The sequence below is a fragment of the Phaethon aethereus genome (assembly GCF_964289735.1).
Source record: "Phaethon aethereus genome assembly, chromosome: Z".
In the NCBI taxonomy this organism is placed as follows: Eukaryota; Metazoa; Chordata; class Aves; order Phaethontiformes; family Phaethontidae; genus Phaethon; species Phaethon aethereus.
This window is the reverse complement of record NC_138577.1, coordinates 3506077-3532499: the sequence shown is the minus strand read 5'-3', so window position 1 is coordinate 3532499 and position 26423 is coordinate 3506077. Positions and strand designations below refer to the sequence as shown.

Sequence of the window (26423 nt, the reverse complement as noted above, 5' to 3'; positions counted from 1 at the left end):
CTCAGCTGCTCGGACAAGCAGCATCTGCAGCATTTATCCACGGGCTCGTTAGCAGCTTTTCTAATGAACAGGCATTTAAAAGGCTTCGGTTCATCATTGCAACAGCTTCATTTCACCAAGAGAGATAAAACCAGCACCGAGGGGAGTTGGGGCTGCAGGCGATCCCCGATACCAGGATAGAAATACAAGGGGTGTGCTTGAAGGCTTTACTTTAATTAAATGTGATTTCCAGGGTGATTTCCAGGAGTAATCGATAGTCTCACATGTAACTAACAGCCAACTCATGTCTTCCCATCCTTTCCCCTACCATTTCTTCCATGGCATCTCAGCGGTGCTCATTACTGCAGGCTTAATTAAGACTGACAGGTTCGGTGCCAAGGTCTCAGCAACCCTGCTCTCACTGCAGCAACGGGCTGAAATGCAAAATCCCTCTTGCAATAAGTCATTAGATGCTGCAAAACCAGGTAGAGCCCCGGGTGCTGTGGGACAGAGCAAACAAACCATTCGGTCTTAAATGTGGGGGAAGAGCAGTCCCTCCAGGGCCGGGGAGCGATCCCAGGATTTCCTCTGGGCAGTGCAACAAGTCTCATATTTTTTACTTTGCTACTCTACTCCTTAAGAAAGGACAAAACCAAACCTCTCTGCCAGGGTCAACAAGACTTCACTCGCAGGGGGTGTGCGTTATCACCTGCATCACCGCTAACGAACCCTCTCACAGAGGCCCGAGATGTTATGGGAGGAGAGTTCTGCCTGTTTAATCGGAGCTGGCAGCACTTGAGGTCTCGCTGCCCGTCTCCTTCGACAGCGCTGAGTCTCCAGCCTCGCGTCAGGTTGAGCACAGGAGCCCTTTTGCCTTTGGTTGCTCTGAAGCAGCACTAGCGAAGGCTGAGAGCTGGCAGAGGGACAGGCAGCTGCCTGCTGCGAGGATGCGGCCAGGAGCCTGATGAAATGACAGGGTACAAAGCAGGGCTGCCCCTCTGGATGTCCAAGCCTGGATTTAAAGCACATGCTCCACTGGAGGATCTGCTACAAACCCTGACAAAGCCCCTCCAAAACTGAATATTCACCAGCATTAGAGCTACACCAAGATGCCAGCCACCGGTCTGCTGTGTGGGAGACCTTTCTCCAGGTCCCGTCCCCCCGATCACCAGGAGCAGGGCATCTCCACCCCTAGGAGCCCCAGTAAGCGCCGAATTTCTCTTCTAACGGGCCTGGCTCAGCTCTAGAAGATGCTTACCATCTCCATCCAGCCTCTGCCACGCTGCCAGAGAGAGGGATGCTCTGCAAACCCCCTGCGTCACTGCAGAGTCCCTGGGGAAGCAAAGGCCAGTGCTAAAGCCAACCCAGATAATCATGCACGTGGACTTGCAGCTCCTCCTGGAACTGCTGCAGTCATCAGGACAGCAGCAGTTTGGAGCAGGGGGCTCAACACCCCCTTCCCAAGCATCTCCCCTGGGTCCAGCACCCATGGGGTGCTCACAGCTACACCCCAGGGCCACACGCCAACCCAGCTCCTCTGGTGCTCATTACTACTTCTTCCAAGTCCTTGATAAAGAAAATTGCCACATTGCACAGGATCAAGAAAAAAATCCTTGACCCGGGCTCCAAGGGGAATCAGGATGAGACCCTGTCAGTTCTAACGCCGCCATGTAGCCAGTTTTCTTTATTCCAGTAGGGATTACTGGGGTTTTACAGACTTTTTTTTCACTTTTTTAATTAAAAACCCCGTGCAGGGGTCAAGTGTCTCCATAGCACGACTTCCACCAAACAGCCTGTCATATTGCAAAAGTTAAATCCTTCCAGGCTACTTTCTGCAAATCCCTGTTGATTGGCATTAATTGCCCTTCTCTTGCCTAATTCGCAACTAATCAAAACCTTGAGCAGTGCTGTCGTGTAATCTTGTCTTCTCAGTCCTGTTTTCCATCCGAACTCCACATAAGCACCTTGATGAACATAGGCTGGATCCAAAAACATGCTCAATATACACCATATACAGTTGATTATTAAAAAAAGTAGTTAAAAAATAGCCTTTGGGTTTTAATTAAGTAGTTTAAAATGGCCTTTCGCACCAGGTTTTCACAGTCCTTTATCTATAACGTAGCCTCGTGATGCTTTAGGGAAACTCATAAGCATGTTCATTCCCTGGTGCAGTGACCACCCTCTATTAAATGACTTTATATGAAAACGGTCCTGGAGCTCAGCTCAGCGGCACAGGGCAGCCCCAGCCACGGGATGCAGCCCGGTGACACCAGGATTTTTAACTGGAAACATTAAAACCAGTGGCCGCTTCTGGGCTGTAATTGCGGTACCACACGTGGCATCTTCCGAAATCCAGGGTACATGCCATCTCGCTCCCCGCTCGGGCGCTCAGCTGTCCTCCCTACCAGGCACTGCCATGACCAAACAGCACTACCAAAATCTACCTTTAATTGCAAAGCAACCTCTCCACCAGACTGGATTTTCAATCATATCAGAAAGAAGTAATTGGATTAACCAACCTGTATAGTTATCCCTCACTTCTCCAGAACTCATGCATTAAAACCCCTCTTGGAGCATCGCTCCGTGCTTGCTTAATTCAAAGAGGTTTTGACCTATACTTGTATTTATGGGGCATTTCCTCAGCCCTTTCTAACCAGAGGGGTGTGCTAGAAAGACCCCCAGGCCACCTTTGCATCTTTTTATTGCTAAGCAACTGAAGGAAAACAAATTGATTACCAAGGATTTAAGCAAGCAACGTTTTACAGATTATAATTAAAAAATTCCAGCAATAACGTCTGTTAGCAAGGAGACATTAGACACATGGAGAACAGCACCAGTGGTCAAGAGGCAAAACTGGAATAATTAAGATTAAAATACTTGAAGTGGTGAACAAATATTCATACACCCCAATTTGCTTAGGAATGGGGAGGGGCAAAGAAAGAGTCTCCTGGAGGGAAGGACTGCTCTTGCATTTTTATTTCATTGCGGTGATTTCCAGGTCTTCAGAAACCCAATTTGTACCCAGCTCCACTTCTCCCAGGACGTCCATATGCCGGACCTCAGATGCGCTCTCGTATGATGAGTTACTCTACATTAATGTATACACTTTGTCTCTTCTCCCCAGTGAGACAAAGACAATAAGCAAGATTTTGCAATCACTAAGTTAAAATTGGTTCAACAAAACACATCTCCAAGAAAACTCAGACCGAGGACGGTTTCCTTTTTAATATATAAAATGGACGGCACAGCACAGGTAGGCAGACAGCTATGTTTTCCTCCTTATTTTCTTATAACTTCAGCTGTCCAGCTAAAATACTGAGACTTGGGCTTTCCAGATCTTCCAGCACTGATATCCTGCAGCATGTCATTTAAATCACACAGCAGGTCCCTGGAAAACCATCCCCTAAATCCCATATACAATTTCCTCTAATAAATGTAGGGGAGATGAAGGCTTAAATAAGGAAGGACAGAGGAAAAGACCATCTCTGTCAACCCCTGAATTTTGAATCACAGGAGGAGATTTGGGAGGTGATGCCACTAGCAAAAGAGTGTTGTGTTCTGCAGGAAAGGCTCAATGAAGGACATCAAAATGCAGAAGACTGCCCAAGTGGAGGAAGGGTTGCAAGAAGGGCAACTGCACCCACTTAAAATAAAAATAATAATTAAAAACAGACAAAAAAAACATCACAGCAGCAAATACATCTTTTCTAGCCTTCACCTTCTGGTTTGAATTTCTTCCTGATTTGCAACGTCCCCCATGTGTTAGGCAAATGCAAGGTTATCTCTTCCCCTCAGAAGGGCGGATGCCCCAGAAGCACACAAACACACGCTCCCACGCAGATGAAACGTGGAAGTGTCCACACAGCAAAACACCCCAAACAGAAGGGGAAAATAAAAATAATTTGTTTTAAAAAAGCTATCACAGTCACCAGGTGCTACTTCTTCCTTCCCCATCCCCTTAACAAAAGTCCCTCCGTTGTGCGTCTCTTGGCTTGACACACAGGACAACATCCATATCCCAACAGGACAATCTATTTACTCATTTAAACATCCCTCCCTGGTTACAGGAGCGTTTCTTGATTCCTCCCAAGTGGTTACACACTACCTCTGGGTGCAGGCAGCACTGAGCAGGCAGCGGGTGCAGAGTTTCAATCCAGGCAAGGCTCAGCTCTGGCTCTTCCCATCATCACCAGCAGCACCGCATCATCCCAGGGACATCCCAGCTATAGGATTTCCATCCCACTACACATCCGCCAGCTCAGGCCCAAGGGGTTTTGCTCCAAGACGGGGAAACCCAGTTCCCACCAGAGGGATGCATATCCCTGCGGGAAGGACATGCATTTATGGTCGCACTTTGGCCGATGACAACTTGCCTTGAAGTCACCGGGTCCCACCAGTGCAGCTTAAGGACTACAACCGATTTCAAGCAAAACTAGTTAAACCTACTCTTACCATCCAAAGTGGGGAAAATACGGATTATTAATTAGGAAAGCAACAAAAAAAATGAAAATACACCCCAAAGTTACAGTGATTTAAAAGTGCATGAAGACAACGCCTGAGAGATGGAGAGTGGCTCACTCGAGCTAGGACAAAACCGTAACTCAGATCCATCTCTACCAAACACTGCATTGTGACTTTTTTCTCTCCTCTAGGGAATGACCTATGTAGATGAATAAAACAAGGGGGTAGGGGGGGAATTAAATTGAAAAAAAACATTATGTTATCCCAGTTTACTCTGCTGTGAAAGCAAAGCTTTCGCAAACTGTGCTGACAGTTCCCAGCTCCAAGCCCCAAAATTTCTGCCCTTTCTGACAAAATATTCAGTCCCGAGACCAGAGCTCCTGCAAACCCCACGGGTCGGTGGCCAGATGGGGACACCTGAACTCGTGCTGCTACCTTCAACCACCACCATGGGCAAACTGGCGCACATGAAGCCCCAGATAACCCACAGCATCACTCACATTATGGGTTTGTCCCATGGGACCTCCAAAGGCATCCAAGGGGGAATTAGTGGTCACGCACATCCATACATGCAGCAGTGATTTAGGACCCTACTCAGAAGGGGACGGGATCTACAAAAGGCAGAGAGAGCTGAAGCAACACATGTCCTGCCATAGCTGCTCCTCCTTCCAGCTGCCCACCCTTTCATCTCCCCCTTGGGCTAGAAGGTCTTTTCCCCTGTCCTACACTATGGAGAAATTGCAGGCTCCTGCAAACTTTCAAAGAAGTACTTTTAGGTGCTTTCTTGAGGAAAAAAAGGCCCTGTTTGGATCACCGTGCCTGGCCATCGTTTATAGCCACCCAACCTGTGAAGCACATATCAATGTGTCAGTCCTGGGAAATGCCAAATTGCACAGCGTGTTGGAGCTGCCCAAACACAGTGGAAAATCAGGCAGTTCTGGGGGACGAGGCATGCTCCTCCTCACCACCACAGCCCCCAAACCCCCTCTCCAGCCTTCTCAAACCTCACGTGCAGATGAGCAGAGACTTGTCTACCTAAAAGCTGGCATGCAACAAGTCCAAATTTGTATTTTAGGAACCGTTTCCAAAGTCTTTTAGCATCCCCACCTTGACAATAGCTGCTTAATAAGACTCGTTTCAAGTTCCACAGCAATTAGTCTTTGAAATCCTACTGTCTTTCGCAGCATGGTGCATCCACACCAGCTCCCTCCCACCAGCTAATAGGAAAACAGGCTGCTGCAAGCCTAACGGCTGTCAACTCAACAGGGTACAAGAAGAGAGATCACGGTCATCCACCTGCTCCTCAACAGCAACATTAAATTTACAGAAATCACTCATTATGCTCTTCACAGGCATTTCTTGTTAAGGCGTTGCTGGTGAGGTGCTCCCCAGCATCTTCAAGTGCATGCCATGTTCCAAATTTGGACAGAAGTGAAAGATTTGCTGGATGAAGGCCCCTTGCCCCATGAAAGGTCTCAGCATAAATGTGGATGTTCAACAGATGAGTCAGAAACGGTCATACCCACACATACAAAACCTCAAGCAACGTTCAGGGCATGAAACATGATGCAGCACGCTGCAACGTTTCTTCCCCAAGTCTATGAAATCTCTTGCATATATTCTTAGTAGGAATTTTCTTTAACTGCCCAAAACAAGTTTTGAAGTTCTGTTCCCCCACGTACCTGGTGCTAAATGCTGCACAAGCTCTAGGGCATTAACCAAATGCCAGCACAGGAGACAGCCTTGCAGGGCCTCCCCTTTGCAGAGGACTTGGTGTCATTTGAAAGTCAAGGGCACAGGCACACAATGGCACCAGACACGGGACCACAGCCCCTCGGCATTGGCAGCATGGCCAGCACTGGGAAGGTGCTCAGGAGAGATCCCATCAAGGCATGATATATTTTTGGTGCCCATAAACGAATGACATACAGGTCCTTTTTGGAGGGACCAGCAGACAGTGCTCTTCCATGTATGCCAAGCATAAATGATGACTCCATTTCTGGATAATCACAGTCAGTAATTTAAAGAGATGCTGCTGCTGCTGCTATCCCCAAGCCAAACGTGACCCATGGAGCTCAATTCCCAGAGCTTAAGAAATGCAGAGTGAAAACTCCCAGAGCAACCTTACTCCTCCTTCACATCACAGCTGCAAAGGTTTGAGGTATTTTAACCTTCAACTTGGACAGTTAAAGGCACTTTATAACTTATTGCCCCAAATCAAGCCAATTGTTCAGACATACAACCACAGGCACCCCTTGCCCATAGAAGAGGTCAACCAATCACCCAACCTACTGAGAAGCAAATTTCTGTTTGTTACAAACAAGCATTAAGCATGACCACAGGATTAAACTGAAATTCATGATCTTAACTTCAGTTATTCTCCATACATGTCAAAACTGCCTGGAGGAACTGAAAAGGGTTCCCTCACCCCAGCTGGGTGTGGCTAGGGAAGACAAGAGTCACTTCTTTTCTACCGCTTGCACCACACAGAAGTCATGCTTTCCTAGATGACATCAGAAATAACCCAAGTATTATTGTGCTTTGAGCACAATTATAAACCTTTACTCAAGCAATAGGTATTTAACATGGAATTTCTGATAAACTCAGGGCAATTCTTAAGTAGAAATTCTGAGGCAAAGGTTATTTTTATTTTATATATATGCACACACACATTTATTTATTTATGAAATGAAGCCACAAGAGCAGGAATTAGAATTTGGAGTGAATTTTTCATCAGCTTACCACATCAGAAGAGACATAATTCAAGCTTTCAGCTTTTCAGACCACCTCAAGAAGGGCAGGCAGAGCTCGGGGACAACCACAGGGACAGTGGCCTCACTGAGGCAGCACCACGAACCCCCTTGCAGAGGTACCCAAAGCTCAGCTAACAGATGAAAGTGTGTTTCCATCGCATCCCAAACTTCTTCACTTGGGTCAACTCTTTCTGCTAAAGCCACAAAGGTGTCACTAACAGCTATTTCCCCAGAAGTTTCAGGATATCAGATGCAAGTCTCAAGTTACCATAATTATTGGAATACAATTCATGAAAATAAGGCATAGCAAACTCCGGTATGGGATGTTTAAGGAATAAAATAACCTCAAACCACTGACTTGGTAAATACAACAGTCACCAAGATTCATTTTTCATCAGAGAAGTCATTCCCTTGCCTCTTTTCCTCACAGAATATTGAGATGAGCAATACATCGGTGCTTTCCAAACTTAAAGACCACGCTCACCCTCTTCACCACCTCTGTGCAAGCAGACTGCCAAACACCAACCAGCCTTTGCCACCGCTCCAGTTTTCCTGCTCCCCGCGGCACCTCTCACCCTGCTGCTCCCCAGTAAGCCGTCTCTCTCTGCAAGGATGGTGGCAAGCCCTTATCAGAGCATTTTAAAACTACTGTCAGAGCGCAGTCTCGCTATTCCCAGCTACGATGGAGATAGGATACACTTTCAGTAAACAAATGGTACATTCAGAAATGCTTTAGTAAGAGCAGACACTCGAATGAGAGAGGAACGGGTCCTATCAGAGCATCAGCAAGATGGATTCAACAGCAGAAATGCAAATATTTGCATTTCCCTTCTCACCCCTGTCCTCCCTGTATTTGCAAAATGGGGTCACTTCCAGATGTGAAGCTAAAGGATGTTCCCAGCATTAATTGCATCACACTGAAAAGCCATGTGCCAGGCAACCTTACAGAGCAAAACCAGCCCAACCCAACATCCAAGGGACCTGCCGGTCACATCCTGTTGCTTTTCCTTGATGCTTTCAATCATTCCCCTACAGAGGTGATGCAGAAGTCCTCGCACCTCCATGCTCCCTCCATTGCTGGCGCTTCCAGCCATGGGAATGTAGATCTGAGCCCCAGTGCAACGCATTTCGGAGAAGCCATCTCAGTCAAAACCCAACGCTGCCTGAGTCTCTGCAAGGTCTGCAAAGACAGCACTGATGCACGAGCAGGGGACAACGTGGCTGTCACCGATGGGCACAGCATGGCCACAAACTGAGCTCATTTCAGCTGCCAGCGCCGACGTCCCACTGAGAAACCCCCAAGGGACTGTTTTTCACAGGAAAGCAGCTTAACCTGTTTAAAGGATATTTTAGCCTGCTCTCAGAGCAGTTTCCCCTCTGTCAGCTACCAGCAAAGCGCTGTCAAAAGGCTGGGCTTCCTTTGAAAAGAAACAGCCAAACCTCAGCATCCCCCACTGCCTGTTTCCAGCCAGGGACAACGGCTGGGAAAGCGCACGAGCTAGGATTCCCCTGCTCTTCCGACGCTTCTGAACTGCCTTCGGGATCTGTACGCACAGGACAAAGCCCACGTCTCGTTCAGCACCTACACCGGGGAAAACAAGTTGTAAATCTCTCCCTGTCACGAAATAGAAGGATAGGGGCTGCTCCAGTAGCTAGACAGGCTACCGCAGTTAAATTTTATTATCACTCCTAATGCGTGCTTTATCGCTACTGTAAATTTATCCCCAGCGTCACACACTCATCTGCAGAAACCAAATGCAAGAGACATCCCCAGCAACTCTTTAAATCCCCCAAAGTGGGAAGTTTAGCGAGCACGTGGAAGTGATGTGCAACAGAAGTAGAGAGGTCAACCACCACTAACCCCACACAGGGGAGCTCAGGGCGCTCTAGTTTGGGCAGCTCACAGCATCCTCCTGGGCAGGAGAAGCCCACGAGCAAGGCTTGTGCTGGTGGGAAGGACACTGCTCTGGTGGGTAGCTGCAGGACATCACCACCAGCATCAGCAACACCTGGTAATTGAAGAGACACATCCAGATTTCACATGACACTCCACCCGCACAAACATTCAAGGCTGGCTTAGTGCCTAAAGGCCACTACCATATTTTCATACCTGCTTTGGCTGCCCACATTCAGTACAATCAAGAAAATGCTTATGGGGTGAAGGAAGCCCCATCCCCTCCCTCGCTGCAGGTTTATTACCAGAGCACAAGATCTACATATGCTTCTCTGGTGGCTTCAGCGTTTCTTAAGATCTGTCTGGAAATTAAGGGTGAAAAAAGCAAAGTCTCCATTTTTAACTGGCCTGCTTCCATAAAACTTAAACATCCTTAATTCAACCCAACTCAACCATCTAATATGAATCCCTCGGATGGGCGCTATGACTCCCAAGAGACTACTCCAAGCCTGAATCACGGGCATTGGACAACTGCGTTAATGCCGTAGACAACTTTCAAAGCAGATATAAATTACGTGCAAAACCTAAGAGACAAGGGTCAGAGATGTTTATGGGGTTAAAGTAGGTAAGACAGGGGCCTCTTCCATCTCTCGGAGTGTTTCAAAAGCTCTTCAGCTTTCAAATTATGAGCTGTGGTTCAGATCTGCATTCATCTCCAGCATGTCCAGCGGCTGGCCTGGCCCTTTCAGGCCTCGGCCACTGCATTTGCTCTGTCCTGACTTGCCGAATTACACAGGTTTTGTGTGAGCAAGGAGGAGTGGAGCCAAGTCCTTCCAAAATGGCCTCTTCCTTCCCAGACAAATTAACTATATTGAAACTGAGCCTGGCCGCAGGACAGGTTTGTCCAGGTCCCAGATATATTTTAGCTCTTCCCAACTTTCCAGTTCCTTCCCAGGCACGTGAGAGTGAGCAGGCAGTCATCAGCATTACCGGTACTTACAGAAACAGCAAGACCACCTTCCTGCCCAACCGGGTACCATCACTCCTGAGTCACCCAAAGATCACAGGAGCTCTCAGCATCACGCATGGACTTCAATCAGGGCTCCAACATCCGTTGTTAATGCTTCAGAAATTCCACCTGAGTATTTCATGAGGCACAACCATAATCTGGAGTTCGGAGCCCCCATGAATACCCCAGTGAACAATTCACCAGATACCCAGAGGTATGTGTGAAGGAAATACATCTATTTAGAACAAGCACGAGAGCTACATATCTTCCAGCTATCACTGTAACAGCATGTAAAAGCAGCGTTTACCAACAGAAATTAAAAACCGTCACCCAACAAACTGTCCATCTACTGTCTTCAAAGCTTAAAGGCAGAAGAAACAAGACTTTAACCTGGGGAAAGTGTTAACCTGCTTGGTAAAGATGCCTGAAGCTTATAACATGGCCCCTAACCTAAAATTCAGAGAACTACTTAGAACACAAGCACATTGGGTTTTTGTTGTTTGTTTGTTTTTTCCTGTGGAAGATACAGCAATGACATCCATGGCTGCAGGCAAAAAGAGAGCACTAAAAACCACCTACAGCTGAATGATCATTCAAAAGGTTGGTTTTGAAAATAACAAGAAAAGGTTGAAAACTTGTACTCCCTTAAAGGAAACCAGCAGCAGTTCCAGCACATCCTGAGTGGAGTTTTTCCCCCAAACACTATCCATGCAGCACAGAGCATCTTCCCGCTCTCAGGTGGGCTCTAATGTTGCTCCATCACGTTGGACATTCACACCAGCACAGCAACTCTCAGGATACAGCTGGAGTTTAGCTCCCATATGAAATTAAGTGAGAAGTTTTGTTGCTATGCTCTGGAAGGATTACAAAGCTATTTTTAATAAGAGAGTTATAAGAAGTTTTAAGGAGACTAAGTTGGTTTTGCTCAGCTCACGTGGCTGTTTCTTTGTGCAAGGTTTTATCTTTGCAGCCTTAAGTTGCTTGACAGAACTTGCAGTACTGAAAATTATATAGTTACTACTTGAAGAGTACTTGCTTTTGTTGTCTTTGAAGAAAAAGTTTATATATGACAAATTTAAGCATCAGGTTTGGCTTTCTCACCGTTTTGCAACACCACAGTGCTACATCTCTGCAATTTCTGTTGCCATTTTGGCCAGAAGCCCCCAGTAATACAGGAATAAGGGCGAACCACTTATGAGGTTTGTGGTATGAAGAAAACACAGAAACCTGACTTTATGGATTAATATTCTTCCGTCTTTACGTGCTTAAGATGCACTTCACTAGGTGGACACCTTCCTGAGCTGGGACACCCAAGGCAGACTCCTACACCAGGTTTCCCATCCCCAGCCAACACTGGACCAGAGCCACATCGCGCTGGACCACATCTCCCCAACACCCTCCATCACAACACCCATCAGCTGCCCCCTGTGCCTGAGGGAGGATCCCAAAGGTGACAGGCATCTGCAGCCCGGGGATGGTCACCTCTGGATAACACAGATCAGCTGAAAACCAGTTAGTGCCAGCATTTTCTTTTTCTTAAAAAACCAACCAAACAAAAACAAAACAAAACAAAAAAAACAGTCCTGGGAAACAGTCAGCACAATAAAAAAAATTTTTGAAAATATAAATAATTATTTCTACCCTGTGAATTTTTCTCCCTCCCCCACCATACAGCTCAATCTCTATTGTCTGAAAAGCGTTTATCTGAAAGTGGGTCATGTCTCCTGGCATTACTAAATCTTCCCAAATTTCCCCTGATTAGTCAAACGCGATATCCTCTCTGACATCTGAGTGATTGAGGTACTGTGTAATGCCATTTTTCCCCTGAATGAGCTACATCAAAGAGGGTTATAAGCCAAGAGATGGCACGCTGGATAAAATAAGCGCCAACAGATTGTCCCCAAAATATTACTGGGGAAAATTAAATTGTTTTGTTGGAAGGTGTTTCCTTTAGAAATATTCAGCCTTTATTACTGAATGTGGAGAGACAAGAAACTGCCTTCAGAGTAGCTAAAAAGATGAAACCTTACTAACTTATGAACTGCGCGGTCCGATAGCTAAAAACACTTTTGTACACAAAAGTCCTGGGGATTTTCTGTCAGCACATCATCCAGTCTGCTCTTTGCACAGGGACACCAAAAGAAGTTGCACGGGAGATCAGCAACAGCAAATGACTGAATAGTAAAGCAGAGTCCTCTGAGACTAAAAAGGAGAAAAAAAAAACCAAAACAGTAAACCTGCTACTTGAAAAAGAAAACACCATTTAAAATTGGGATGTAACAGCAAGTAATAGCTCAGACACGATTTATATCCAAAGGGTTCAAAAGTATCATCCTCTGGAGCAGGAGGATGCCAGAACCCCAGGAGGATGCTCAGCCGGGACGACCGCTGCCCCAGGGACTGGAGCTGTGGCTGAGCTCCCTCCTCGCAGGAAAAGAGTTGGAGGTCCTAAGTATTTATCAGGTTGGCGATTAGATGAGATCCGGGCGAAGTTTAGCAAGTGTCAGCAGGGTTTGCATTCAGCTGATTTACTTCACGTGACTTTCCGGTGCTGAAACTTTGTGCCAGAGCGAAGATCGCCAGGAGACAGCATCTTTTTCAGTCAAAAAAATAAAAAATTAAATAAAAATCGTATTAAAAAATAAAATAGTGAAATCTTGGACAGTCTACAGTCTTTCTGGCATTGCCAAATAGAATATTCTATTTCTAAAAACAGACTGGTTTTTTTTAATGGATTTCTGCACCACACCATTCCTCGGACAAAAAGAGGGGGCCCAGGGAGGCTGCATTTGGGCGAGATCAGCGGTGTTCTGCGTGAAGCAGGACTTTGGGATGCAAACGCCAGTGCCACACAGCTTGGAGAGGAAAAGCCTGCTGGCAACTTGCTCTTTGGGGACTGCCAGGAATCATGCAGCCTGAAACAGCCTCAGCCATCCCACCTTCTCCGGCATGGAGTGTCGGGTACTGAAAAGCAAATTCAAGCAAGTTTTGTTCCTAAAGATGATTTAGACCCACCTTGATAGTCAGGCAAACGGATATTTCAGGTTTCTCAAAGCTGGGCAGCACTGCTCGTGTCTGTCTCGCATCACGGGGATGATCCCTGCACTCCCACGTCAGGGAGGAATTTCCCTAAAATAAGCGGGTGCGAGCACAGCCATCACTCCCCGCAATGGCGGCGGGGAGGGCAAAGCGTGAAAGGATGAAGATTGGCTCTGACAGCCTCCGCTCCAAGTTTATTTTGGCACGGCGAGAGCGCATGAGGCTTCAAAGCAGCTCCGGCGACCGGCGAGGGGCCGGGCGGCAGAAATCACCCCCCGACCGGCGGCAGCAGCACTGGGAGGCTGAAATCCACAGCCATTCCTGCCACCAGTTGCACCCAAAGCACCAGTCCTTTAGCCTCAAGCATCAATATTTTCTGGAATTCAGATTTTTTTTTTTTTTTCTTTTTCGCCTCCTGTTTTGTTTTTTTCTTTTAACCAAGGAAGTATTTTATTCAAGAGCTCTGCCCCCATCCTCCACGGCAGGGCAGACGAAGCATAAGCATTCATCTCGCCACTCTGCACATGGAGGAACGAGTTATCACCTCGCTGGGGCAGGATCCAAACAAAAACGAAGGCTTTAGAAAGGAAAATAATAAAGAAAAGAAGCAGAAAGAAAGCAGAGCAAGAGATTTCAAACCTGGCATTTCTAGGGTCTGCAGAAGCAAGCCATGGTCTTCCTATCTCTCTGGACAGGATCTTTGTAATGTCCAAGGTCATGAAACGTACTGCAGGAGAGCCAAGGGCAGGTCCAGCTTGAAAGCAAAGTCCCTCACCCAAGGGCCTCGTTCCTTTGAAAGCCACAGGGCCACAAACACCACGTCCCCAGACGCACTTCAGCGTGTCACGGCCAGACAGGAGAGGAAAAGCAAATTGCATCTCTGCAACACTAGAATCTAAGGGTGAAAACCCAAATATTGGGAGTAGGGAAGTCCCTGCAGACACCCCGGCGAGGACAGCTCTCCAGCAGCCCCCCGCTGAGATGTTCACACCCTGTGCAGACAGGTCTTCCAGAAGAGCTTTTTAGTGGTGTTAAAGGTCTTGCTTCCACCAAAACATGTCTTGTTGGTACCATTAACTACAAGATGGCAGTGCAGGTGTTCACAGTCTATCCCAGCAGAGAAGGGACTTCTTACAATGCCACGTAGAGACAGGAAAGCAAAGGGACAGCAAGGCAACACAAGACACCAACCAAGCGCTAGATGAGTGGCACTTGGTCTTTCATTTCCTTCCCTTCATTATTTTATTTCTTACCACTGAACATGGTGGTGAAGGTGGGCATCAGCTGGGCAAGAAACAGGCACTCCATGACTGTGGGAAGGGCTGGTGAGCGCCGCACCAGTATGCGCACATCTACCTCCCGCTGAGGTCTGTGTGGTCTGGAGCTGGATCTTCTTCTCCTGCACTTCCCCCTTGTCTCTAGAACAGGACACATGGTCCTACCAGGAGATGCGGGACCAACCCAAGACCACAGTAGTCCAGTACTGCCATGTGAAAGCCACCTCCAGCTCTTCATCCTCACTCCACCAGGAGGTTACATGTTCTTGACTGAGACCCACACCATCCCTAAAGTCCTCCGTGGGTATTGTTCCTCCACCCCAGCTGGACATCACACTCACTGCCCAAAAAACAGCAATACCCACAGCACCCATGTTATCAGAACTCAAGGTAATTAAGAAGCATAAATCCATGAGGGAGTTAGTCAGCTTAATTAGACTGAAAATTATAGCTTCCATCATCTCAGTATCTCTACATCCACTCGCTGCCTTGAGATATGCTTACGCCGACTTTCTGCTCACTTGGGGCATAGCACCAAGGACTAGCTTCATGGCAGGCATGGGGATCAGATTTTTTTATTTTAATTTTTTTTAATGGTTTTTGACACTCATTTGCTAAGACACATGTCAGCAGCCGCAGCTGCCTGCTCATGTCCAGCCTGCTCAGGGATTTGGCAGCTGGAGCTTTGCGTGAACCACCTGAAATCAACCCTGCAGGTCTTTCAGAAGAAACCAGACATTCCCATCACTGTCCCTCATGATTTTTAAAAGCAATCTTTAAATGTATTAAGGGTCTTTTTTCTTTGAAGAGCAGTGACTCGCTAGGACACATCCCCAAGATGTAACATGTCATTTTGAAAAGTAGTGACCGTGACTCATCCACAACACATCCTGCTCCCAACAGTCCCGTAAATGGTGGTTAGCACATCCTACCAGCACCTCACACCTCGGTGGGACTATCATAAGGCAGATTGGGTGATGACTCATGGGAAGGGTGAGGGCATGGATTAGCTGGGTTTAAGCACTGGCTCTGCACATCAATGGAGCCAAAAAGGGAAATGTGTCCCTTTGTGGAACCCACCAGCCCCTTGGAGCTGTCCATGGTTCAGCAGAGCGGGAAGTGGTCATGAGCTGAAAGGGATGGTCAACCTCAAGCATGGAGAGGACTTTTCTCAGGGAAGAGCTAAGTTGGAAGCACGTGGCAAACAAGAGACTCACGGGCAGAAGGATGGATGAGAGCCAACAGGAACAGCCAACAGGCAGGACAGACACATGGACACAGCACACATCTCCCATGAAAGAGCCGGGCCATGTTAGCACCAAACACCTGGAGCACACCAACATTGGTCACCCAGTCAGTACAAAACCACCAGTGCCCATATGAGAATATGAAACATGGACTGAAGAAGGAGGTGATGGCTGTGCATTAAGGAGGACATGGCCAGCGTATCCTGCAACTGCCCTGCACCATAAGTAGAGTTGGGGAGGGCTGCAAGGCGTGTGACACTGTATCATTGGTGATCTGCTGTAATTGCCAGAGCAGGGTCTGAATGTCCTAACAGCACCCCCAGCTTCATATGAACAAGTGCAGGGGACTAAAAGCCTGTACTAAAAAACTGCTTGTGGAAGAGAAAATAAATACATACAAAATCAAGTATGATTCATTTAAAAGTGGTGAACGATGGTGGCACGGCAGGTCAGGAGCACATGCTGCTAGAGGAGCTATACCACCATCCCACCACCCTGCACCAAGCCACGGGTTTGGGTCCATATCCTGCAATTAAGGGCTTATATTCCTTATAGCAAGGGCTTATAGACCTATGTTGCTTATAGTTCTTGTAGTCCTATAGTCCAGCCTTTGACACATTTAACCCATTTCCATGACTCATAGGTTTCAGCTGGCTGGAGAAGACTTTGGACACAGACAAATCAAGAACAAAAGGAAAGCACAGCTGGAGAAAAGGTCACATTTCCAGGCTGCAGGCTCTCCCCGTAGGGATGTTCCTCTCCAAACCCTCTGGATACCACAGGAAAGGCAAAGAGCTGAAATACCAAATCCTTAATAGCCTCATTAGTAAAGCGATGAGTTTACGATGACGTGGGCATCACATTAAAGAGTGTTCAAATGAGGAAAGCTATGTGAAGCCCGTCACCCACCAAGTCCTGGACCTCCCCAGCCCTGCCACCATCTCTGGGTGGGTTTCACTCTGCTCAGTTCTGCAGGACCAGGCTAAGCCAAAACCCAACCCAACCCCACATGATGTGTCTTACAGTGGGTCAGAGTAATAAGAGGGCAATTCCTTTGCACAACCAACTCAAGACGCAAAAAGCTCACAGGGAACTTTTTTGAGTTTTGATAAATAACAAATTCTTCACCACAAATGTTTTGCAAACATTTCAGGTGTCTGCCAAAGCTTGAGATTTTGCTGCAATAAAAGCAGTCATTTTCCTGACCTGAATTATAGTTCACACTGTTATTCCTTTAACTGACACAAAACTGTTTCTGTTTGCAGAACGGGTCAAAGAGCAGACAATAACACCACAAAAAACCCGACTCAGAGCTTCACCTATGCTACCTGCTATTTATTACACCACCAACTAACTCAGAAGGTCCAAAGTCCACCTTCACACTGAAGCCAGGCTACTGTGGTTTCCTTCCCAGACAACTATCACATTAAGGGTACGCTACTCCTCCTTTTTTGGCCAGGGCTACAGACTAATTGTCATGTAAATTAAAAGTCCAATATGCCTAAAACCACATCGCACTACGGTGACTGAGATCAGCTTCAAATATATATGTATATTTGAAATACAAGCACATGTAGCCTTCTTTCTTGGTCATCAGAAGGAATGCACATGTTCACGGTTATTATTTTCTACACCTGGTTATTGGCAGCAGAGGGGAATAATGAAGCAAAAATCCTCCATCGTAAATACATTCCTCAACAGCAGCCAGGCTGCCTGTGACAAATAGCCTCGGTTAAACTCCTTCCTTTGGGTAAAAAAGGGTAGGACCAACTCATCCCACCCCACAAGACACATGCTGCCTCGGGCTCCGGACTCGCTGCCGTCCCCAGGTTTCTATCCTTCACCCTGGAGTTAACCCAGCAAATCGCTGCAACTTGGGCTTGTGCGCATTGGGACTTCCCCCACAAATTTCACACCCTTAAAACAGTATCAGGACAGGAATTCTTAAAAATAATTTTTACAAAAGGCGAGTTGACTTATGCCAACCAGCACAAGGGCATAAAGCAGAACTCAAGCTGATTAAGCCCTGCCAGAGTCATTCCCCGGGGCTGTGTCCCAGCACGTGCCCCGAGTTCCATGTTACTTATCTCAGTGGCTCTCCTCTAACACCAGCACAGGTGTTATTAGATGTACAACTAAGATGAAAAATTGCATCGAGAAAAACAAAAATGTGGTTATTTTTCCAGCGCAAAGCCCTTGGCGTGGCATGCCCTGCAGCAGGACATCCATGCACAAGGAGCACGGGGAGAACTCCAGCCATCTCCTGCCCATTGAGAGAGGCAAATGCCGACAAAGCCACCAGCACTCATCTCTTGTCTACCTTGCATCTACTCAAGGCCATATAACCAGTCAACTGAGTGGTATTTAAACTCCCAAGTTTGTCTCTGCTTTTCTCTCCTCCATGCCATCCTGGGGAAGCCAAGGAGGACCCCAAGCTGCTGCGGAGGTGGCCGTGCCCTTGGCATTGCTCTCCAGCTGCAGAAAGCCAGCTGGAACAATCATATTTTACATTTCAATGATTTTCCTCTCGACTGCAGCTCAATAATGAAGCGGAATCGGGAGGAGACTGGGGATGCTAATGGATCCAGCTCCCTCAGCAAGATGGCCGCATCTTTAAACAATCCCAGCATGACCTCTGAGCTGACCCTGCCCTTTGTGGCATGACCCAGACACGTTTTCATAATCTAAAGAAGAAAAAAAAAAAACACCCAAAACCTTCAAGTACAACCTGCTTTTCCTAACAGCGGCTGCAAACAGCAGAGGCAGGAGTTCAGGAGCTCTGCAGCAGAGGGCCTGCAGATATCCCAGGACCGAACCCCAAACCTTCCCTGTCCCCCCACACTTATTCCCAGATTTTTTTTCTACATAATACACAAAAGATCTTCTCTCTCCTTCCCAGCTGCTCCTCAACCCCAAACCAGCACAGAGGCACCCACTGCAGATGAATATTCCCCGAGCCTTGAAGGATAAATCATTTTCAGAAAGGCTTCATACCAGAAGGTTTATGCCAATCCATTGACTCAATCAGCAGGTGATCATCCTGGCAATATTTATTCACTTTTGAAAAGTTTCTCCCCTGGGTCAGAAACCACCAATTCATTCCAGCTACTTTAGTTAATACAACAACTTTAAGTGAAAGCCAGAGAGTTTTCTACACCCAACACTAGCCATCAGAAGAGGATTTTTTAATGCATTAAGTTCTATCATCTATTAAAAAACACTTGGCAAATAACCGTCACTTTGCACAATGGGAAGAAAAAAAAAAAGGAAAAGAAATACCCTGGTTTCTTACTCATCCAGAACTTGCAAACCTTCCGATGAGCATATCTCAAGCTGCACAACATCCCAGGAGCAGAAGGGCACAGCTTATTCCCTCGCCTGGCAGAAGCACTATTTTGCATTAGGCTCAGAGGCTACACTTAAATTAACATATTTTAAGAAGTATCTTTAAGAGAGCAGAACATCCAGAAGCAAAAGCAATTACATTTGTTTTAGTAATATGAAAAGCTTCCCCTTATAATAACAACGGCTAGTCACCCAAACAAGTCTAATCTCCAGTTTAACGCTGCAAATCAAACCGTTGCTGGAGACAGCATCTTCCAGGAGCGACGTCCTCCATCCCGCCCAGCACCCAGCCCAGAGGAGCAGAGCATCCGCGTTCTCTCATTACAGAGCCACACTGGCATCTGCTCAGGCTTACAGGGACTGGACTGCAGTCACCCTGGCTGTGGTTTAGCTGCATCAGCAACAGGTTTCTTTGGAGGGCTCCGGCTGAAGAGGAAGGAAAGAGCATCGCTTGCGGGGAGCTGCTCTGCCTCCTGCTTCGGCTCGATAGGGTTTGAGCAACCCCCCTGCCCAGCTGCGACCCTGGGGACGTGGCAGGAGCAGGTCCAGCCCCAGGCAGCCTTAGAAAGACGTTTGCACAGAGTAACCAGGCTGTACAGAGGTTAGGCAAGGCTCCACCAGTTCTCCATCTGGAACAGGGTTTTTGCAAGCGGCAGTCCTCGATGCCCCTGCTCCCCTACTCCTCTCGCACCCACTGGTGCCAGGGGCTCCAGGACCAGGTCTTCACCCTTTACCATACAGCTCCTCTTCTGCTAGGATGCAAATAGCACTGAATTCAGGTTTTTTTCTGCAACAAAGTACAAATCCACAGCCAGATAATGCCAAAGTCCCCAGGTTCTGCGTCGGGAGTGAGAATATTATAATGTCTCCCCATAACTATTTACCCAAGTGGAGTCCTACATGCTTGAAGGCTGATGCAGTTTTGGAACTACTCACATGCTCACAATTAGGCACAGCTGTTAATTATCTTGTTTGATGGGGGCTATTAAACACCAGTCATCCGTGCACTTAAAGGGGCACAGGTAAGACATCACATGGAGAGGGCCTCTACCATCAACTTAACAGCTGCTGGTGTTTCCAGGATGGGTTCCTCTCCAGTTTAAGTGCTCCTCAGGACCAGCACCGAGTCTAACACAGCAAATTCATTGGCATGGCTTAACAAGCATGAACTTAAGCACCAAGAAAATACTATGGGTCCCACAAGATACCAGGAGATCTTCTGCAAGCATCAAGTGGAAGTTAAGGGCTCTTTACACAACACACAGCAGCTCCCATTACAGCCCAGTGGAAAGGAGAGGTGGGAGGACCTGAGAAGTCCTGCTCAGCTGCTCCGAAGCAGCTCCCCAGCAGTTTCTCCCACCCTAGTTCAACCAGGAGGAGGAAGGACTCCAAGGGAGGTACCATTGCGGCTCTGCTAATACAACACTCGGAGCGATAGGCTTTTAGTAAGACAGCGAGCTGGATCATCCACCTTCCGTCCCTGCGCATCCTCCCTCAAAAAGCCTCACCCCCAGTGCGACCACAAGGTTATCCAGGAGGCCCCACCGCTGCGCTTGGAAAGTCATCTCCTGAACCCTAACACCCCACTGAAGCTCTCCCATGCTTTTACCTCCCGTTTCCTCTGATGGCTCCCATGTTACTCCATTAACACCCCTTCAGGTAGCCATGTATGGAGGATGCATCAACACCCAACTGCTCAGGGCAGGGCAGCCCTCCGCAGCAGGTTGTCTTCTCCCCAGCGTGCTCTTGGAGGCCTCTACCGTATCATATACGAGCTACAAGTGCCCAGCGGAGCTACAGGCCACGGGGTCGAACACCCACATCCGCACAGAGGTGATGTGCAAGCAAGCACCGGGACCCTCCTTAACGCTTTCCAAGGGCAGGCTAACCAACACATCTGCTTCATCTTGGGGACCTCCATCAGCAGCTCGCCCTCTCAGGCTCAGCATCTTAAGGCTGTTGGGTGCGTTGTGTTTTTTAAAGCCTTCTTTGCTCTTTTTCTTATATACTCAAAGTCCCAGGAAATATTTTCCTGCTGCTTCAAAGCCCAAAGCCAGCACAGAGGCCCCACACAGAAGATGACCCAGCAGGACAGTCCTAAATTTCACAAGACCGGCACTCAGCCCCAGAGATGACCCATATGGGTTCAAGGCATCATCCATGACCCCAACACCTACCACACCAGCTCTGTCCCTAAAATGTCCCCTCGCAAGACAGACGGACACCAGCAGAAGGGACAGTGCTGAAACATCAGCTCTCATCAAGAATCTTTGTTATTAAAAATAAATTAAAAACTAATCACATGCACAGATTGTCACCAAATCCCCATCACGTCCCAGGTGCCTCATCGAAGGGTCCCAGCAACAGGGTCACAAGCAATGCCCAGCAGGCATCTTATACCCATTCAACAGATGAACAGGAGTATAAACCTAAGCAAGTTAGCATAAAAACACGACGCAGGTTAATTACCTGATCATCAAGTTAAGAATCAATTAACTGGTTGTTATAACCAGCCCATAGATACGGATAACACGGCGCTTGCAGCCAGCCTCCCTCCTCCCCGGGGATGCTTGCCATCGCATCCACACACTCGCCCAACAAGATGCTGCGGTCGGCATGTCAGAGCAGTTTAGCCATGGCTTTCCTTGTGCTTCCCTTCAGATTTTGCCAAGGGAAAAAGGTTTTCCAAACCTGAGACTTTGTTTTTGAAGCGCTCCCGAGAAGGACAGAGGCCAGCCCACTCACAGACAGCCCCGCTCAATCCAGGAGAGCTTCTTAAAATTCCCACGGGTTCAAAGGAGGAGACACCAGATTCACACTTCATCCTGCATCCATTTGATATCAATGGTGAAAAAAAAAAAAAAAAAAAGAAGTGGCAACCCCCCAATATTACATAAAAGCTCTCTGCAAAATGAGTTACAGAAGCAGAAATCTGCAGCAAAGTTAAGCCCAGGAGACTAGCACAGAGATAAAAAGTGGTTCCTTGAGAGGGCTGGTGCCAGTCTGGCAACATCTCCACACTGACCACGGTCACAGGAAGAATTTAAAACACTAAAATTCTCATTATTACAGTAGATGATGCTGGCACTTTACAGTCTTTCAGCAAAAACCATTCTGAAGCCAAGCACTTTTCTCGATGAGCCCCTGCCTAGCGTTATCGACGGCTTTTACTAGGCACATTCCCCAGATCCTGGCTGCCCGCAGCACTCCCGAGCAGCCTCGGGAAGATGCTGAGCACAGGGAGAGGGCTCCCTCCCCATCAGTTATCGCTCCGTACCGGGCAGATCTCCCGCTGCCTGCGAGGAGCTCTTTCGTCAGGCCAAGTCAATCAGCAAAGATCTCTCCGGACACAAACCTCTCGCTGGGAAGGGGGCAGAAACCCCCAAAACACACGGGGTGCATCCACAGCCCTCTTTGGCCAAGGAGTGAGAATACCCTGCACCCCGAGTATCCCACAGCCAGAAAATAATTTTTAAAAAGTCGTATCTTACCTAGACCCCAGTCTCCTCTTAAAAATCACCATTCGAGCTTCCCATTGTCACAACAGCCACTTTTTCCCTGAGGAAATCTGGGTGTCTCTCCGGGAAGCGACAGGGAGGGCGGCCGGCTGCCGCCCCGCCGACACACCAAGCGCCGGCTGCGTGGCACCCAGCGAGGCCATCAGCCATGTTACCTTCCCCGCCTGCCATGAGGAAGCGGGCGCGTTTGGCCGTACCCCGCCGAGGGGTTTATTCGGGAGTTGCAGAACAGAAAGGACGCTGGAAAGCGGGCAGCTGAGCAGCGACTCGGTTAGTCACGGCAGTTGTAAGGACTGGGATTTTTTTTAACTCTCCCTCCACCCTGGTGGTTTAGGAATATGAGGAAAAAAAATTTAAAATTATTCTGTGAGGGGTTTGGGAAGCTGAGCGTGTTTTGGCTGCGCGTCAGCCGCTCTGGTGACAGACTCCACGAAGGACGAGGCCGCTACCCAGACCCACGGGCGAAGTTTCCCTTTCCCTCCAGAAAACCAGCCCTGTCGGTTCACCCGGGCAGCGAGACCCCGCGGGGGAGGTCGCTCACCCCCCGGGGGGGGACACCCGTCCCGGTACCGACGGGTGAGGCGGTGCGCGGGTGGGGGGTCCCCGCCGCTCCCCGGGCACCTGGCGGGCGCCGTCCCGCGGGGTTCTGCGTGGGAAGTTGCGGATCCCCTCCACGACTGGGAAACAATCTCCCCACAAAATACAAGGAAGACACCCCCCACACTCCTCCTCCACGCCCTCGCCCCGCTCACCTTGGTGTAGAGCTGCGCGGCGGACATGGCCGAGGCGGGCGGCGCTAGGCGCGGGGCATGGGGCCGGCAGGCAGCCAGCGGCGCCGCCGGACCGACCGCCGGACAGAAAGACGGACAAAAGGACCGACCTTTACACCCGCCGCCGGCCGGGGCGCAGGGAAGGGAGAGGCGCGGTGGCGGGGGGGGGCAGGAGGAGGAGGAGGAGGCAGCACCGCCCCGCCTCCACCGCGCCCCGCTCAGGTATGGGGCGGTGCGGCCGGGCTCGGCTCGGCTGAGTTCGGGTCGGCTCGGCTGGACTCGGCCGAGTTCGGTTCTGTTCGGCTCGGCTGGACTCGGCTGACTTCGGTTCTGTTCGGCTCGGCCCGGCGTCCGAGGACCTCGCCGCCCCCTCTGCCAGCCGGGCTCTGTGAGGGGAGCAGCGTTTTGCCTCACTGCTTGCGTCGGTTTGTTTGTTGGTTTTTTTTTTTTTAAACACCTTTTTGTAGATTATTTTTTCTTCGCCTCCCGGGAGTCCCCAGGATCTCCCCCAGCTCCGGGCAGCGGGAGGGAGCCGCTGAAGCACACCGTACTACACCTGCGTTTGGGGTTTTTCCTCCCCTTTTAGAGGGAGGGTAATCAAGGCCCAGGCGGGTGATCCTGGGCGGTTCCAGGCTCTGCCGTCCCCACCAGCCGTTGGGGATCGCCCGTCTACCGGGACGCAAGGAATGGCTTTACCGGAGCGTTCTGCGCCAGGACGCGGCTGTCGCTGGGGCGAGCGGCGGTGCCCACGTAAGCCCACTGGAAATTCCTTCAAAAAACGCACCAGAGAGGGGTTTTCTCTGTCTTCTCCTGCCTGGAGGTCGGTTTGGGTTCCCACCGCCCACGCTGTGCGCCTGGGCTCTGCTTGCGTGTCGCTGTGTCCTACGCCGGTGTCAGGAATTGTTTCTTCGGCAGAAACGGCCAAAAATTGTCCTCAGCCTGTCGGTCCGTGTCCACACTGCCTCCTTCCACCCCCTGGAAGCACCCGTCCTTCAATTCATACTTACAAGGCACTTTCGAGCCCGAGAAGGATGGTGCAAATGCAAAGTATCCCTAATTAATCACTACTGCTGTTCATTAGCATTCAAGGTATTTTGCATATTAACTAAGCAGGCAGAAAATGCGCTTATTCTCTGCCACAGTTGTTTACTCTGTGAGCGGGGATCCCTCTTCCCGTGGTTTCGGGCTGTGCCGCTCTCAGGGCACCCACAGCCTTTCTTTAAAGCGATCGCCGGTGGCATCTCACCCTCTGTTCCTCGTCCCTTGGCCGGGGGGGGGTGGGGGGGTGGTGAAGCTACCCCCCCCTTTGGCATCTTTTCCCTTAGTCCCCCTCCAAAACCTGGCAAGGAGCAGCGCCGATTTGGTGGGAGGACAGCCAGCATCACAGATATCTCTCTTTGCCAGCTCTGGTGTCCTTGGTGAATCCAAATAAATTGCAGGTGGCTCCAGGGAAAGTTTAGGAAAGGAGCAAAGAAGGGGAGAAAAACCTGCACCATATCTAGAAGTTATGCTGGGTAACACATTTGCCAGCGTAATCTCTGCAGAGCCTCCAACATATCTTTGTCGGGCAAACAAAACTTGTTCCTCTCCTTTTATTAAATCAACTGTTGGAAACAAAATCTGAAGCACAGGCACGATCGGGAGCAAAGGTTTCAGTGAAGCCTGGGGAGCAGTGACAGCCCAGAGGCAAAGCACAGCCGGTCCCAGCAAATACCAGCTGGTGCCGTCGGTGATTTTCCATCAAATTTATCCTAATCTAAAACTTTTAATTAAAACTAGAAATTAAAAAACCCCAAATACCTACAAAATCCCTGAAGTGTGACCTAAGTACTGAGTTGCTGGAAATTGTCCCTTTCAGGAGACAGAAGCTTTTTTCCATTTGCAAATCAAAACTTGTATTGATCATAATATTTAACGAGCATTGGCTCTTAAAATAGCATTTTGCAGTACCACCTTTTGCATTTACATCGAAGGCACTTAGAGGTGAAAATTAACCATTTTCACCAAAACCCATTTTTTCCCCCCCTCTGAGCAGAGCCAGTGGCTTCCTCGCAAGGACAGGACGGGTGTTGATGTGCCTGCTCTCCCAAATGCTCACAGGTCCCAGCCTTGTCCCTGTACTGCAACAACACACAGAGACCTCAAGGACGGACGGACGGACAGATGATGGCACGGAGCAGCGAGCTGGCTGGGAAAGGGGCTCTGGAGTGCTCGGCCAGGCAGGCAGGGTGCTGGGGCCAGCGCTGGAGCTTCAGAGCGGAGTTACCTGCTCTCCAACCGGTACCCCATCGTTCTGTATCACCTTTGGGGTTTTGTTTAGGTTAGAGGAGCAAAGGCAAGTTTGCCATTGAATTCAGACCGGCAGGAGAAAGCAGCATTTCTGCAGTGAAATCCCCTGACCCCCAAACTATAGTTACAGTGTTGAATTTCGACACAAGAGCAGCGTTATTAACACATATAACCTGAAATCCTCTGGGGAAATACTTTGGAGCAGGATGTACTGCTGAGAGGGGAGGTGGCCAGGGATAAAACAAGAGCTGAGTCAGCCTTATTCCTCAAAATTAGGGGCAATATCTGCACAGTTCAAAGTAGTTTAAACTCCCTGGGTGTGTATTAAGGTTTGCAGGGAAAGGTTTGTGCTTTTGCTGGGTGTCTCTTGCAGTGACACCGCCTGTGTGCGGCACGGTAGCAGGTAATGCAAAAATAGGGAGCATCAATTCTGACAGCTCCAAATGTCATCAGGACAGAGCTGACTGTTGCTAAATACAACCCCAGGTCCTGAATTTCTGCATGCAGAGTTGTCCCAAAGACCTCGAATCCGGACTTCCTGCCTTCTGGGCCATGCAGAAGTCACCACGTGCTACATGTGGGCACAGTCCTCAGGTCTGGCTGGGGCTGCGGTGTCACCATACGCTGCGCATGGTTGCACTAGCCAGTTCTGCAGCAAGTGTTCCTACCTGTGTTAAAATAATAATTAACAGAGAAGGATCTTCCTGCAAATAAAACCGATTCTGGATGTAGCTTTGCAGTGAGCCTCCAGCCCAAAGGCACTCTCACAGCGCCAGCAGCCTTGCAGCCCGGCCCCGGGGAGCAAGCCGTCACCATGCTCAACACCTCACGCGTGCCCAAAA

At 48.8% G+C, this 26423-nt stretch overlaps 1 protein-coding gene across 1 annotated transcript in view; it reads right to left on the bottom strand.

Annotated features, from left to right (window-relative positions):
* The window catches only part of LOC309415844 (unconventional myosin-Vb-like), a gene marked incomplete at its 3' end in the record, with an annotated part of 151388 nt that extends 127174 nt beyond the window's left edge, over positions 1 to 24214 (bottom strand). Inside the window, exon 1 of the mRNA XM_082013501.1 lies at positions 23275 to 24214. Within this exon, the coding sequence (XP_081869627.1) occupies positions 23275 to 23301 (27 nt within the window). The 5' untranslated portion in view covers positions 23302 to 24214. The remainder of the gene's footprint in view (positions 1 to 23274) is intronic.
* Between the last annotated feature and the right edge of the window lie 2209 nt (positions 24215 to 26423).